We start from the raw sequence: 16,009 nt of genomic DNA on the forward strand, positions 1-16,009 counted from the left end.
AAAATGTTAGGAAAGAAAAAAACAGCAATCTACAATTAAAAATCATAATTATTATTTTTATTAAATCTTAAGTTTTAAAGGATATCTGCAAGTTGTTCAAAAATTAGCTCAACGCGCAATTGCAATCGAGCTCAAATTGAGCGTAAGACAACACTTTTTGGTTGGCTACATCAATTGGCTTACTCCCCCTCCCCACAAATCCCCTGTTTGCCATCTAACTTTCTAACCGTGCCCACATACAAATGTGACAATTATATTGCCCGCGGCTGGGTGGCATAAATTTGTGGCAGCTCCCAAGGCAGGCAACATACGCTTCTTGCCACTATTGCCTACACACTTTTCCTTTCTCGCTTTCTCAGTGTCTCTGTGGGCGTCGCAAATTTGTCGCATTTTGTTTTGGCTGTCATGTTTATGGCGTAATATTTTGCGGCCATAAATACACGCCAAAAATGCTAATGACCGCTTACGGTGCAGGGCAAAGGGCAAAGTGGGGGTTAAGTTGGGAGGGCAAACAAAGGGGAAGTTAGATAGTTGGTTAGACGGATAGATAGTGTGACAGTTTGCGTTAGTTTTGTATTTCAATTCGCCAAAAACAAGTATTGATAAATGTATTTGGCACACACAGGACCTGCTGGCACATCATATGTCAAAAATGTGGGCCTTGACGAATATTCTTAGCACTTCGATTGTGTGTGTGTGTGTGTGGGAGGAGGAGGAAAAAATAACAAAAACAGGCATTTTCCACACGCGAAGGTCAATGCAAAGCGCCGTTTTAAGCCGCTTTCAACAGCTGCATGTACTTTTACTTTGTATTTGTTATTGTTAGCACTTTAACTCGACCCAAAGCGGCAATATTAACAACAACAAAAACAATAAACAACAACAACAACAACAGTCCATGGAGATAACGAAGCGAAACATGACAAGGACAAGGCCCCCAACTGGCAGCTGACAACCAACGTGGAACCAATTCAAAGCCCCATTCTGTGTGAGTGAGCTCGTGTGCTTGTATAATTATTAGTACCGCCCGCTATTGCATATACGAGTATAGAGGAATGTATCTTATAGATACATACATGCATATGTGTACGTACATTTAACTGACATACTCGCACTTAGATACAAATTGTTGCTGACGTTTTCCTATTACCACACAATGCCCAGGATGAGGGGATCTACGCATTTGCAGTTCTGAAATAATTTATATCAAAATGCACAGTTAAAATCTGTTAAATGACGAGTAGATAGAATCACTATAAAGGTTCAGTTATCTGTTAATTTAACATAGAAGAGTTAAGTGTAAAAAAAAGAGTTAGTCTGTTATAGTAAGTTTATTTGTCAAATTTCCTTAAAATAATCACAATAATAAGGCAAGTCAGCATAAGGCTCAAGAAAAAAAATTCCGCAGAACTTAACATTTACTTAAAAAAAAATATGTTGATAATACGTATAATTAACTAGTAACGTTAAATTATAAAAAACTATTACATTGACCAAACAAAATTTTTGCCTGAATAAATGCAATAGAAATGTATATTTGACTATATCAATAAAAAATAAATGTAGTTAAGTCATATTCATAATTAAAAAATTTTAATAAAAGCTTTGGTAACAGTTAAATATCCCATCAAACGTTCAAATTTTTAAGTGTTAAAGATTAAAGATCGATAAATATTCTAACTGATCGTCTATCGCCAAGACTTTAGATTGAAACAGACATATCGAAAAACAACAAAAACTATAGCTAGCAGAAGCTAAAGCTTTTGACGAGCTTTGGAGCTTTTATTGTGAAATGAGCTAAATTTCATATTGTCTGGTAAGTGTATTTAAACGCTATCACAAAAGAAGCTTTTGACATTCCCGAAGTTCTTCAACAAGAGATTGTGTTAAAGTAAAAGTAAACAAAACAAACTAAAAACAATAATGGAAAATATTGAAGAAGAAAATACAAGTTAGTAATATTAAATTCAATATATGAACTTATTTGTTGTTATATTTTTATATTATTATACTGTCCACAGTTACGTCAAAAATAAAAGTGTTGGATATTGGAGACGAAGAGGAAGATATAGAGGAATACCCAATTGAAAAAACGGGTGCTTCAAAATTCTATCGGGACTTTCAAGCAGATTTTAGAAAGCATTTAAGTTATCTTTTATTTGGAACTCACAGCCCCATTGAATTTGTCGACGATTGGAATTTAGTGGGACGGTTTGGAGCGTCAGTCCATAAGAAAGATAATCAAACCAGAAGTTATTCCTTTCATTATACTACGGATAATACCACACCACCTGGAACTATAATAATTGGACCTGCAATTAACAAAAGGGCAGCAATGGATCTAGTAAGAAAACGACTGAGTGATGAGAATTGGATATCGGAAAACGAGATTAGCACACCTCTTAAAGCGAAATTGGACAATCGTTATTATTACCGCGATCAATATATACGGCAAGTTGTATCCGATGCTATTGAAACAGAAAATAGTCGACTCCTTAATTATTTGTTGCATTTACACAGAGAATATATGAAGGATAAAAAATTGTGATTTTATATAAGTCCAATTAATTGTAATTAGGTTAATTAAATTGTATTAATTGCTTATTTTTAAATCAAAATTGATTTCTATTATATGAAGTTTAAAATAAACAACCAACTACACTTAGGCATTTGGTTCGTAATGAGAGTTCTTAATTTGTACACATTTTAGGGCTAACTAGACATTGAATAATTGGGCCTATTTAAAGAAAACTTCTACTACTAATGTAAATTACCATAAGCCGTCGGTTTTGCTACAGTTTTATGTGCGGGCGGCCAAGTTAGTGTTCTTTTTTCATTTGGTGACAATTAATTTCCGTAGATAATTGCCTGCCGATAAGAGCAGCAGAAAAACCATCGAATAGAGCGCCGGAAGTGGACATTAATCAAATGAGCTAAAGGAGCTTTGTTTTTGCTGAAAGATTAAATCGAAAACAAGACAAAAGGCCAGCTCAAGTGAAAAGTTGTGTGTTTATTCATTATTTGTTTTTTTTTTTTTTTGCATGTTTTGTTTTTGTCTCTGGGTGATTTGTTGTAGCGCGTATTAACAAAATTGAATTTTCGAATTATGTGCGCGCCTTATAAATATTAGCTAGATTTTTGTGTGTGTATTAATATGTAAATGTTTAATATAGAAATAGCAATGTTCAACTTTAGCACAATTCTCAAATATTAACCAGCTAAATAATAATACTGTTCACAACGCCAATGGTATGAGAATTTAACAATTTGTCATAGCAAAATGATTGATTGATTGATATAATAAGTATAGAATACAAATGCTGTATTTTTTTTAATACACTCGTAGAATTTATATTGCTGCACCATAACAACTAACATAAACAGCTAATATCATTGTTAAACTTTAATCTATAAATTTTGGAACAAATTTGAACAACGCTGGGCGTAAAATAGGCGCTAGTTGTAAATATCATATTATTTATATATATCCTATAAGAACACATATACATATGTACTGTAAATGCAGTATATGTATATGCGATTATGTTTGTAAATGCTGTCTATATGGTACTCGTAATTGTATGTACGTATAATCAACGCTAATTGCACTATTATTTATATTTATATATTTTTGTATGTTTGCTATGAATTACACTGGCGAACTAAAAAAAGAGCTCAAATTTGACAATATAATTAATCTAAGAATAGATTGAATGCTAGAGATAATTCCATTATTGTATGTTATACATTTTAAGTATACTATCAAATTTAATACAAATAAATATCTTTAATGATCTTAGGATTTAAAGAGTTTGTAATACATAAACGAAATATAATAATATTGCTTCATTTTGAATACCAATCGAATACTGGTCCACATTTTAACAATCTATAACTGAAACCTTATTCTTGCTTAATATATACCTAATAAACATAATTTCATAAAGTCATCAAGTTGTCAACTTCAAGTAACAAGCTTAACAACATTTTTTAAAGGCGTGTAGAAACATACTTATATTGGTAGGAAATTCATTTGACTTAATTTAGAGTTCACATACTTAAAATACCTTTGTTTCGCACAATAAAGAATGTGTATAAATCCAAAACAGATCTCAATTATAAAAAATAAATACATAGAAATGTACTACGTATTTTTCAATGGCAGTTTAAATCGATTCTATCTGGAAGTTAGTAATAATAGATCATCCTCGATAAGAAAAAATTATAAAAGATTTGAAGGCGCCAGTGCAAAGGACGTCTATGGCTTGAAAGTTCAGATGCTAATGCTAATGGTAGATTTGATTTATAATAGCGTATTTTAAATTGCTTTAGAAAAAATGCGCAAAAGTCTTCGGTCTCGGTTCGGAGTGGATTGTGGGTTTGCTATAGATTTGGCATCACTTTCGTGACAACATTATATTTATAACTGTGCCGCAGTTAAGCAGCACACGTTTGGCATCGCTCAGATTGGCGTTGGTCAGGTCATAGCCATCGATTTCCAGTAATTTATCGTTTAGGCTCAGCAGACGCGCGGCACTCGAATTTGGCGTAATTGCACTTACAAATATGCCCACCTAAAATGAATATGTGGTTATTAAATAGTCTCTTATTTATATTAATAAAGATAGTCACCTGATTAAGCAGCTCGGCAATGTCAAAGCCAATGCTATGCTCCCATTTAAGGGTCACTTGCTTAACAGTGGGATTCTTATGAACACCAAAGATCCAGGTTGATTTTTTATTGCTACCCTTAGATGTATTGTTAGTTGCAGTTGAGTTTAACGAGTGCTGTGATAACGTATCATCCATTTCCATTTCCGTTTCCATTTCCATTTCCATCTGCATTTCCTGCTGCTGCTGTTCGTTTATATCCTCCAGTTGTTGTGGCAGCTCAACCTGCTCACTGTTGATATTGTTTTGATAGTCCAATTGCTCGGATTGGGCGCCGATTGCCGTTGTCTTGAAATTGCTGTTAAGAGCATCTTGGTAATTGTTGCTCTGCTCGTAAATCGGCTGCGTTGGTGACTGTTGTTGTTCTTGTTGCTGCTGATGCTGCTGTTGTTGTTGCTGCTTTCGTTGTCGCATGGACTCGTAGAGTGTTAGATCCTCTGGCGTTTTCTTGGTATATACGCGTGCTATATGATAAGGCGGCGGTTCCATGCGTGGTGGTGGCACCACCGCCTGTGGTTGCAATGGCTGCATCTCGTAATTCTGTTCACCATTTGATAAATGCGTTGTGGGTAACGTCATTACATTGGCATCCACATACAGCTGCTGATAGTGTGCATCGTAATTGACCAGCGGCAATCCGTAATATTCCTGCGTTGGCTGCTGTAGTTGCGGCTGCTGATAGACGCCATAAATGTGGGTTGGATCGGTCGCAACGCCATATATTGCACTTGCCGTGGCATGATCCACAGCATCCTGATTGCTATCACAGTGTTGCATGGCCACTTGACCATTGGGCACCACGACACGCGCTTCCCGCACTTCACTGGACCCCGAAGCCGCCGCATTCGCCGCCTGCGCCTGTCGCATATATTTGGCCATTTGCCGCAACTCCTTGGGATACGGTGTGGGGGATCGCATCAAACGCACCGAACTACCAGCGGGGTGTTGCTGCTCTGGAGTTGGCGGTGATGCCACATAGCTGGCGGTGTAGCTGGGAGCGGGTTGCGGGGCGGCGCTGTTGCTGCTGTTGTTGCCTGCACTCAATATGGTCGTCTCCTCGGCAAAGCAAATGCGACGCGATGGACTTGACGGTTGCTGTGGATGCTGCTGATGATTGGCATAGACAAACTCGTATTGCTCCTGCACCTGTTGCTGCTGCTGCTGGGCCTGCATCTTAAATGTGACCTGTGGCAGCATGAAGCATGTCAGCTGCGTCTTGCTGCTCGCATCCAAGTACTGAAGCGGCACCAGTGGCTGTGATTGATTGTCGCTGAGCCACAGCGATGTGAGATTCACCAGACTCAACATAGAAACGGGCAGCGCGTTTATGTAGTTATTAACCACATTCAACACTTTCAGCTTAGCCAGATGACCAATGTTTTGGGGCAACGCCGATAGCTGATTGTTGGCCACACTGAGGACGCTCAATTGGCTGCAGCTGCATATCTCGTCGGGCAGTTGACGCAGCTGATTGTCGTCGGCGAAGAGGAAGCGCAGTTTTACCAACGAGCCAATCGTGCTGGGAAGACGCATCAGTTTGTTGTGGCTCAGCACTAGCTCCTCCAGCTGTTCCAGGTAGCTAATGCTGTCCGGCAGCTCACTGAGCCCGTTCGACTCACACTTAAAGGTGACTAGGGACTTGAGCATGCCCACGCTGAACGGAAATGCTTCCAGGTTGTTGGAGCACACAGACAGCACCTCCACATTGCGCCAGTTGCTTAGTTCGTTGGGCAGCGCATCCAGCAGATTGCCATTGGCCTCAAAATGTTGCAGCTCACGCAATTTGCCAATGTTGGGTGAAACGCGACGAATCTGATTGAAATCGATCCACAGCTCCCTCAGTGACTTTAGTTCTCCAATGACCTCTGGCTATAAGAAGGAAACCGAGTCAGATTTTATATGTGGAATTCATGTTGAAATGCTTACCAATTCTGTGAACTCATTGCCACCAATATCAAGCCGCTGCAGGCTAACCAAACGCACCATGGACTTTGGCAACGTGATGAGATTGTTTAGACGCACCTCCAAAATGCGTAAATTAACCAAACGCCCGAAATTGGCGGGCAAAAACTCCAAGTAGGTTTCATTTAACAGCAGCTCCTGCAGCGATATCAGCGAGGTAATTGCATCCGGCAGACGTTGCAGACTGTTGCAGCTAAGGTCCAAGTGGGTCAGATGTTTGCACGCCTTGATCTCCTCCGGCACACTGACAATAACTGCAAAGTGGATAAAAGTCAGAGAATGAAGAATTATATTAACGGCAAATGTGACTCACGATTGCGGTTCAAGTCCAGATGTTGCAACTGACGCAGTGAGCCAATAGCTTGTGGTATGCTTTCCAGATTGTTGCTGTTTACTTGCAGGATGCGCAATCCCTGGCAATAGAATAACTGTGGCGGCAACGTTTGCAACTGGAAATAGCGTGAAGAGCAGGGATTAAGGTGCTGATAACGAGAAAGATTTAGGGGGGAACTTGATACTCACACGTGCATTGCTCAGATGCAGTTCCTCCAGTGTCCGCTCGTGCTGCCAGACCTCGGGAAAGGCATCCTGCAGCTGTGTATTGCTGTAGTCCAGCTTGTCAATGACCTCTTCACGTTTGAATTTGAAACAAGGAAAGCATTTGGACAACAGCGGCATTTTGCCAACGTTTTAACTCTTCGTCTGCTTATATTTTTTTATTGCTCTACGTTCGATATTAAGGCACGGCCGTTGATATTGTTGTGGTTGTTGTTGTTATTATTAGTATTATGATTATTGCGGGCTGAAAATACACACAAATACAGACACATATAAGTCGGACACACACACACACACACACATCGACAGTTTGGGCGACACTTAAGCCAGTCGCATAACTCACCTATGATTCATCGCTGCTTCTGCTGCAGCAGCAGCAGCACAAAGACAGCGGCCGCATTGAGCGCTGCTCCGTTACAATTCATTGGCATTTTGTTGGGCTTGTTATTGTTCCAACTGTCGCACATACACTCACGCACACACATGTAAGAACACAAACAATAATGAGGCTACGTCTGCTTGGAGCCGTTTGCTTACGTAGCCGGCACCTTGCAAGCCTCTGCCTTTCCTATAACTTACTAGCTCCGCTCAGAGCATATATTCTATGCTTAATTTGACACCTAGTTTCGGTTTTCTTTTATGTTTTTCGCTTTGAAAACGACAATTTGCGGAGTTGAGATGTTTCGAATCGTTCCGGAATAAGTTCAAATGAACAGTCCACTAAACAAAACGGACGAACTAATTCATTGTTTGGTGCTCATTTAGTTCATTACAAAAAGAACTTTTCGATAAATTATAATCGATATTAGCATTACATATACACCGAATTAATTAAAAAAAAACCTTAACTATATTGTTATTATATAAATTAGTTGGCTATTACTCAATATACGTTTTAATTGCGATAAGTCTCATTACTTGTTATCGATAAGTTCAGTGTTGATAAAGGCAGCCGCACAATAATTTATCAATAGGTGGCTCTGGCGTGCAACGGTTTATATTCAAATAATGCAAATGCAATGCTAACAAAATGTGCAGTGGCTTTTGCTAATTTAATGGTTTGTATTTGCTAATTAGTATTTATTTTTCACTTCCTGACTGCGTAACGTTATGCAAAGACAGCAAATTACAAATGTCAATAAAGTGCACTAAACTAAAGGAAGTGTAAATTGAGCGTTTCAAGCAACAGTGCAAATAAGCAAATGCAAATTTGCAATGACGCGAATAGCTTAAAAATCAATTTAAAAAAACATCTGCAAACTTTGTACCAGTACTTCCCTCCAGCGTACTAAGCTTTAAGCATTGGTAGTGCGAAAATTAAACAAATAGCGTCCACTTTTAGTTTCGCGTGGCCTTTTTACGAATTTACACTTCAGGCAATTGTAAAATTGTATAGCGTAGAGTAAATAAGCACATAATAAACATAGCTTTTTGTTGTTGGCTTTTGCAAGAGACAAAAAGTTTACTAACAGCTAAACGAGACAACGACAAACGTAAAATGCATTTGGCTATTGGGAGTTCAGTTTTGTTTTAAATGTCGCGCTCTGCAGTCGGGAATTAAATTATACGTCGCTTTACCGATTGTGAGTTTTGAAAATTAATAATTTTAAATAGAAGTTTAAATATTAGTTCCAGCGATTAGGTGCTTCATGTGAATTTTAGCAATAAATATAATAATAAAAAAAAACAAAAACGAATTAAATTGCTAACAATAGAAATTTCATAATTCCTAAAAACTTGAGTAAATACAAATTTGTTTGTTTTCGAAAATGAAATTTCAACACGTAATTGTCACAACATAAAGAGTATTTTTAGCGTTTTCCCACAGCAAACAATAGTCGTAAATCTGTGCCCCAGTCATAACAAGTACACTAAAAACCGTGTCTATATGAATTAAAAATTAACAAGCAGCTGTTATATTTTACACACAAACGAATTTGATATGCAGCAATACGCATTTAAAAATGTTTCAAATATGTAAGTGGGTCGTCCAACTACAGGAATACACCCTCGATTCTTCTACAATTAAAACCACCTGTCGCAGAGTTAAAATCGTGACCGTTACATATGATTCATGACTCATTGAGAAGGAGAAACACCCCTGAGTACCAGCTATCACCAACACCACCCCATTATGCTCCTTGCCAGGCCATTTGTCATGCTCTCTTAATACCCCATGTGAAACAACCACCCCCACAAAGAGCCACATTTCGAGAGAACGAATAAAGAGCGAAACGGTAATGTTACTTTTTGTTATATTATTATATTTCGGTTAATTTGTTAAAAAAAAGTCTTGTTCCTAGAGCGAATGTTATTGACTTGCTTCGTGCAAAATTGAACTAAAAAAGGGTTTCATTTGAATTCCAAATCCCTCTTTCTAAATAGGGTAATAAATCTTTTCAGACATATGCTTCACTTTTGTTATAGTTAATAACTTACATTTGTTCAGAACAGATTATAGCTGGTTTTAACTGGGCCAATAAAGTTTACATTTTTTTTGCTAGTCAGTTGCATTATAGGATATCCAGTATAGAATGGCTTCAATAATCTGTTCTACGATTTCGTCAGGCATTGTTCCGTTTGTGTGTTTGCTGTAATAATTATATAGAACAATGTAGGGAAAAAACTGTTATATAAAAGCAACTACGATAAATGGTCATACCTTGATGATTTGTAAAATTCCAATATTATAATATTCCCATATTGATCTACTTGCTTTTGGTCTTCGACTTGCTCTTGGCTTTGGCCTTCTTAACGGCAGGAACAGTTTTCTCTGGAGCCTCAACGGCTGCTGGTGACCCTGCAACACTATTGGGAATCACATTATCCACTGCGATAGTCGCAGTTTTCTTGGCGGTGACTCGCTTTTTCCCGGGCATACTGAAAATCAAATTTCCAAGAGATTGTATTTAATTTTACGGGAATTTTAAAAATATTTCGGAAAAATTTAGTCAAGTCGAAAGGTGTGTAGCTCTCAGCATATCGAAATAAAATGAGTTGGACTGAACATATACGTTTGTAAAGTTAAAATCGAAATTCAAGGATTGCTAAGTTTTTGAATTCAACTATAAGTAGTTTTCAACCGTTTCGCATCGTTTACAACCGTTTCGCTCTGCCCCATACCCAAAAAAAAGTTGTACGTTTTGTCTTATCTGGGGGCTGACTGCACTCTCTCTCACTCTCTCGCTCTCTCTCTTTCTCTATTTTTCGCCCTGTGGGTCGCTCGTATTTTTCGTCGCATTCGTGGTAGAGAATCCGAGGCCAAAGCAGCTGCCGCAAAGTATTTTAGTGGAATTTCTATTTAAATTTAGTTATCAGTGCAAAGTACAAGAATAAAGCAAACAAATTGTAATCAATCATAGGCACAATATTTAAACAATAATTAGCATATTTATCAATCGAACTTCAATTGCATTTACATAGCAGGCGAAGTAGTTACAACTGACGACAACAAATCGGAAAGCAAAACAAAACAAAATATCGATTTTTTGTTGTTGCTCATGCTAAAATCAACATTGAGATAAACGGGCTGTGCAATAAAAATACTTTTTAGCCAAAGTATTTTATTATTATCGAATTAAGCGAATTCCACGGTACAACGTGATGTCAACTAAGCAAAATCCGGTGACTACACAAATTCCGGAGCCACCAACCGAGGGTACATCTCTGTCGCTGGACACACGTCTCTCCCGACACGTGGAGAGTGTCATACCTAAAAAGCGGTGAGTGCACTGGCACACCTGTAGTTACCAGAGTTGTCATTCCATTTGAATTGATTTATCCTCAGTGAGGAGGCTCTCAAGTGGTACGGTTGGGGATACAACGATTCCCAGTTCTATGGACAAGACGGCATCATCTGCTTCAAAGGCGAAAAGTGAGTACATATCTTTTTATGTCTGATTGATAGTTCTAATTTAATAAGAATATCAAGAACTCTCTGCTCTAATCCAACAAATCAATCAATCAAGATTAAAGTACAAGAAAGAATTCTTAAATTGTCATTGTTTAAATTAACGTTTCCGTATTGTCACTCGAATGGTTAATTTTTTTTTTATTGCCAGTGGATTAAATGAAATCTACATAAAAGATTATTTTATTATTCAGCCAATTATTTGAAAACATATTTTGTTGTTTAGCAATTCGTTTTAATTATTGTTTTTAAATACTTTAACCTCGAAGATTAGGGTTATCAAACGTCCAGTTAAAAGAACACTTGGATTATATTTTGAATGCCCTTAACTACACATGCAAATTTAGATGCTAAATGAGTTAATTTATTAAAAATAAAGTTTTTGATGCGAGGAATATTTTAATTTTTTCTTAAAAGATTTTGATGAGAAAAGGAAACTTTATCAAGATAGAATCGAAGATATTGCTTAAAAACTAAAAACTGTTCAAATTAGTTTTCCAACAGCCAGGTCATATGAACTATGAACCACAATAAGCAGTTTTGAGTTCTTAACTGTTACAGTTTGAAAATAACTTTTCATCCAAATTTCAGTTTTCGCTTTAAGTAAAATTTGACTGTAATTGAGAGTGGTAAAAAAAACAACTGTTTTGGAACATTACTCGTTATTGCATGTGGAAGAACAGCTGTTTCTGAAAATTAAATTTTATTGACATACCCCTAACTTTTCCCTTCCTTGCACTATATGCTCATCGATTTTCACACCCTTATTTTTAGATACCCGCTGGGAGGTAGTGAGTTGCCCACTTTCACGAAATGGGTGCAAAACAAATTCGATCTGACCGTCGATCCCACCAAGGCGTACCCACAGTTGCCGAAGACATACCCGATGCCCGTGCAGAATGGACCCTTCCTGAACGAGCTGCGTGGCAGCACGAAAGTGGAGCACTCCCAGGAGGGTGTGGATCGTCTGGTGCGTTGTCATGGCCAGACACTGCACGATATTTACAGTCTGTGGCACAACAAGTTCCGACGCATACCGGATGTGGTGGTGTGGCCGCGCTGTCATGACGAGGTGGTGCAGCTGGTCACATTGGCGCACAAGCACAATGTAATGCTGTTGCCCTACGGAGGCGGCACAAGTGTCTCGGGAGCCATCACTTGTCCGCAGGAGGAGGAGCGCATGATTTGCGTGTTGGACACATCACAAATGAATCGCATGCTGTGGCTCAATCGGGAGAATCTCACCGTTTGCTTTGAGTCGGGCGTTGTGGGTCAGGATCTGGAGCGCGTGCTACGCGAACAGGGTCTGACGGTGGGTCATGAGCCGGACTCGTATGAGTTTAGCACACTGGGCGGCTGGGTGGCCACTCGTGCCTCCGGCATGAAGAAGAACATCTATGGCAACATCGAGGATCTGGTGGTGCGTGTACGCATGGTCACACCCAAGGGCACACTCGAGCGGGAATGCAGTGCACCGCGAGTGAGCTGTGGCCCAGACTTCAATCACATCATACTCGGCTCCGAGGGCACACTGGGTGTCATCACCGAGGTGGTATTGAAGGTGCGTCCCCTGCCGCCGGTGCAGCGTTATGGCTCCCTGGTATTCCCTGACTTTGAGCAGGGTGTCCAGTTTATGCGTGAGGTGGCCAGACGTCGTTGCCAGCCCGCATCCGTGCGCCTGATGGACAACGAACAATTCATCTTCGGTCAAGCACTTAAGCCCGAGAAGAGCTGGCTGGCCAGCTGCTTGGATGCGGTGAAGCAGCGCTATGTAACCAGCTGGAAGGGCATTGATCTGGCGCACATCTGTGCCGCCACGCTGCTCTTCGAGGGTGACCTGAAAGATGTGCAGCGCCAGGAAGCGGTCATCAATGAGATCGCTGCACGCTACAAAGGATTTCCGGCAGGTGGACAGAATGGCGAGCGTGGTTATGTATTCACCTTTGTCATCGCCTACATTAGGGTGAGTAGTTCATACATGACTATCTGAATCCCTTTCAAAAAAGGGGTTCTGTAAAATTCAATAAGAATTGTCAAAATAGGAAATACAGTCGAACTTCCCTAAATCGAACATCTATCAATCGAATATTCTCTAACTCGCACAAAATTGAGTGGCAATATCGTTTACTGAGCAAATTACAAGCAATTCTACTTCCGTAACTCGAACTTTCATAAGTCGAATTTCTTCATAACTCGAACAAAATTATTAACATAAGCTTCTCCAAGTCGAATTTTTCGTTTCTGTTTTCCGATTTTTTAAGTTCTGTTTAGCTTGAAGAATAATAGAAAATTTTAAAGTTAAAGTATAGTAAAGTAAAAGATTATCGTGTGTGAATTTTAGTAACTAAATTCTGATTTTTTAAGGATAGAAAAAATTTAACAGCTCGCAATTTGAATGTAAGAGTTTGTAGTCACTAGTTTCTGATTTTTAATATTTGAAATAATTTCTATAAGATTAAAATAAATTAAAAAGGTCCCAATTTGACATAAATGAATTTGTAGTTTCTTTTAATAAACTTAAAGAAAAATTCCATAGCTCGAACATTTTTTTATGGATAATAATGATTCTAGTAGGGAAGTTCGACTGTACTTCAAATTCTGGTTTGTGTTGTTTTTGAATTATATATATAATATTTATATTCACATTTGATCCGTCATAATTTAATAATTAAGTTAAATTAAATTTAAAAATATATCATGCTAAATAATGAATTTTAAACGTGCATTTTACCATGATTCTTGGCAGTTTGTAGACTGTACTCATTACCAAATTAAATGTCGAACCTTCTTTCCACTTTCAGGACTTTGCAATGCATCAAGGCATTGTGGCCGAATCCTTTGAGACATCTGTGCCTTGGGATCGTTGCAGTTTGCTGTGTCGCTGTGTTAAGCAACGGGTTGTTTCGGTTGGTAGAAACTCCCATTTTTTTCCTTCCAAATTTCAAGTTAACTGTTATCATTCTATTTGCAGGAGTGTTACAAGCATAAAATTTCGCACTACACAATTTCTTGCCGCGTGACACAGACCTACGATGCGGGAGCATGCATTTATTTTTACTTTGGTTTCCGTTCGTTGAGCATACCCGATCCGGTTGCGGTATTTGAGGCCATCGAGCATAGTGCACGTGAGGAGATCCTCGCCTGCGGTGGCTCCCTGTCCCATCATCATGGCGTGGGCAAAATACGCAGTCATTGGTACCGCAATGCAGTCACCGAGACAGGAACGTCACTTTACTCAGCCACCAAACGGCATCTGGATCCCCGCAACATCTTTGCAGCGGGTAATCTCTTGCCCCAAATGGAGCAGCTGCAGCTCTGTGAAAAGGAGAAGCTAGAGAAACCAACAGCAACAGCAGCCGCAACGAAAGCCAAACTCTAGATCATCTTTATCTAGATATAATTTTAAAGAAATCCTAGTCTAAATCTAATAACTTCAATTAATTAATTTCTAGCTGCTTTGGCCTCTTGTTTTCAGTTTGCATTTTTCATAGGGCTCAATTTTTGTATGGGTTTTACCTTATTGATAAATAAAAGGTAAATTTGCAAAACGAATTGTCTGCATTTTAATTCGTTTCCTCATAGTGTTAAGATTACGACGACTAACATTCCTTGGCCATTTGTTGGTGGTCTATTAGTTGGACTATTTTCCACTTCTTTGTCACCTAACCACAATTGCAACAAACTTCAACTTTACTTTGACTTTGACTTTGAGTCTGAGTTTGGTATCGGTGTCAGTATCGATACAAGCCTCAAGGATGATTGGCATGTATGAAAATCTGTTGGACTTAGAAGATGTGGGTTTGTCGAAGTTGGTTTTAAAAATATAAATCAAATTTCATCAGTATTTAAATTTCAGTATATATCTGTTTAAATATTTATAATATTGGTTTAAGACATTTTTTTATTTCGATTATGATATTTTAGCAGAGTGTTATTTGATTATTCTTTGACCTTTAAATTCATTCTGCATTTATTATAAATTTGAACTAATTCGTTCAAATAATTTTTTTTCCCAATTTTATATTGGGTCTATAATTCCTTCTTCCAAATTGTAGGAGCATACGATCCATTCTACTGCAATTCTTTAACAACTTCAATTGCATCTGCATGTGATGTGCGTGTCTAGACCAAAATCAAACCAACTTGACCGATCGTCTGAATGCCTGATCGTCGGATCGTCTCATCTGATCATTGCTGTCATTTGCGGTTTTGGCTTTGGCTTTAGACGCTTTGTTGCTGTTGTTGTCAAGAGATCAAATGTCATCAAGTTGTCAACTTCGTTAGCTTGCCAATGGCAACAACAACTAAGTACAACTAGCAACAACAACAACGAGTTGCAAATCGCTTTTGGCCTGCTCCTTGCGCTCGTTAATGGGCAACTGGGCGATTGAAAGAATGGGAGAATTGGAGAACGGGAGAATGGGAGAATGGGAATGAGGCGCATGCGCAGCCGGCAGCTGCTTATTGATGATCTGACTGTCTTGTCTTGTTACCGTGCCAATGCCAAGTGGTAGTTACAACCCAAAAGCCATTGGACACGCACACACACACACACACACACACACACACACGCAAACATACAAACAGACACACACATGCACATACATACACGCATGCAAGGCCTATAAATAAAGATTAAAATCGGCAAAGTGAGCAAAAGTTTAACCTGGCTAAGACGTCTCTCTAAGCCGTCTGCCTTTTCTTGTGTGGTGTTGTTTTTTTTTCGGCTGCTTGCCTCTGGAAATTGTCAGCAATTAACCCGCGGGTCAGTCTCGAGTCTCTGCAGTTTGTGGCATTGCTTGCAGTCCTGTGATTTATGCCACAAAGTGCCTTAAAGTCAAACACAATCAACACGGCAAATTTATGGCACAGCACAGGGCAAGTCGAGTCTCAGTCCTTCAAAGAGGC

The 16,009-nt window shown here is 38.8% G+C and overlaps 3 protein-coding genes and 1 long non-coding RNA gene across 6 annotated transcripts; 2 read left to right on the forward strand and 2 right to left on the reverse strand.

The window, feature by feature from the left end:
* Window positions 1-1,884: 1,884 nt before the first annotated feature.
* On the forward strand, window positions 1,885-2,686 carry LOC117784403. Its single transcript, XM_034622131.1, has 2 exons — window positions 1,885-1,951; window positions 2,022-2,686. Exons 1-2 carry the CDS (start codon window positions 1,924-1,926, stop codon window positions 2,546-2,548), a joined length of 555 nt encoding a protein of 184 aa, XP_034478022.1. The 5' UTR covers window positions 1,885-1,923; the 3' UTR covers window positions 2,549-2,686.
* Window positions 2,687-2,993: 307 nt separating this feature from the next.
* Window positions 2,994-7,907, reverse strand: LOC117785076 (protein lap1). The gene is made up of 6 exons (XM_034622963.1): window positions 7,535-7,907; window positions 7,156-7,435; window positions 6,947-7,082; window positions 6,598-6,887; window positions 4,633-6,540; window positions 2,994-4,574 (listed from the first exon to the last, which is right to left on the reverse strand). Exons 2-6 carry the CDS (start codon window positions 7,309-7,311, stop codon window positions 4,398-4,400), a joined length of 2,667 nt encoding a protein of 888 aa, XP_034478854.1. The 5' UTR covers window positions 7,312-7,435; window positions 7,535-7,907; the 3' UTR covers window positions 2,994-4,397.
* Window positions 7,908-8,674: 767 nt separating this feature from the next.
* Window positions 8,675-14,653, forward strand: LOC117784176 (alkyldihydroxyacetonephosphate synthase). 3 transcript variants are annotated; one of them, XM_034621837.1, is made up of 6 exons: window positions 8,675-8,774; window positions 10,615-10,913; window positions 10,979-11,065; window positions 11,876-13,064; window positions 13,903-14,007; window positions 14,073-14,653. In XM_034621837.1, exons 2-6 carry the CDS (start codon window positions 10,795-10,797, stop codon window positions 14,478-14,480), a joined length of 1,908 nt encoding a protein of 635 aa, XP_034477728.1. In that variant the 5' UTR covers window positions 8,675-8,774; window positions 10,615-10,794; the 3' UTR covers window positions 14,481-14,653. The 3 variants fall into 3 exon arrangements, with proteins under 3 accessions (XP_034477728.1, XP_034477729.1, XP_034477730.1); XM_034621838.1 differs by having other exon boundaries at window positions 8,696-8,774; window positions 10,618-10,913; XM_034621839.1 differs by having other exon boundaries at window positions 8,704-8,774; window positions 10,745-10,913.
* On the reverse strand, window positions 9,433-10,163 carry LOC117784177. The gene is made up of 3 exons (XR_004617406.1): window positions 9,854-10,163; window positions 9,631-9,782; window positions 9,433-9,568 (listed from the first exon to the last, which is right to left on the reverse strand). It is a non-coding gene; the product is annotated as an uncharacterized LOC117784177 (long non-coding RNA).
* Window positions 14,654-16,009: the final 1,356 nt, after the last annotated feature.

The sequence above is a fragment of the Drosophila innubila genome (genome assembly GCF_004354385.1).
Source record: "Drosophila innubila isolate TH190305 chromosome 2R unlocalized genomic scaffold, UK_Dinn_1.0 1_C_2R, whole genome shotgun sequence".
NCBI classification, from domain to species: domain Eukaryota; kingdom Metazoa; phylum Arthropoda; class Insecta; order Diptera; family Drosophilidae; genus Drosophila; species Drosophila innubila.

What these genes read in the sequence shown, in the direction of transcription:
- LOC117784403 (XM_034622131.1), top strand. Translation starts at nt 1,924, where the DNA reads ATGGAAAATATTGAAGAAGAAAATACAA. An exon ending in TATTGAAGAAGAAAATACAA is followed by an intron (nt 1,952 to 2,021) that starts GTTAGTAATATT and finishes TACTGTCCACAG; the next exon opens with TTACGTCAAAAATAAAAGTG.
- LOC117785076 (XM_034622963.1), bottom strand. Translation starts at nt 7,311, where the DNA reads ATGCCGCTGTTGTCCAAATGCTTTCCTTGTTTCAAATTCAAACGTGAA. An exon ending in GCAATGAGTTCACAGAATTG is followed by an intron (nt 6,541 to 6,597) that starts GTAAGCATTTCA and finishes TCCTTCTTATAG; the next exon opens with CCAGAGGTCATTGGAGAACT. An exon ending in TTGCCGAGCTGCTTAATCAG is followed by an intron (nt 4,575 to 4,632) that starts GTGACTATCTTT and finishes TATTCATTTTAG; the next exon opens with GTGGGCATATTTGTAAGTGC.
- LOC117784176 (XM_034621837.1), top strand. Translation starts at nt 10,795, where the DNA reads ATGTCAACTAAGCAAAATCCGGTGACTACACAAATTCCGGAGCCACCA. An exon ending in AGTGTCATACCTAAAAAGCG is followed by an intron (nt 10,914 to 10,978) that starts GTGAGTGCACTG and finishes ATTTATCCTCAG; the next exon opens with TGAGGAGGCTCTCAAGTGGT. An exon ending in TTAAGCAACGGGTTGTTTCG is followed by an intron (nt 14,008 to 14,072) that starts GTTGGTAGAAAC and finishes TTCTATTTGCAG; the next exon opens with GAGTGTTACAAGCATAAAAT.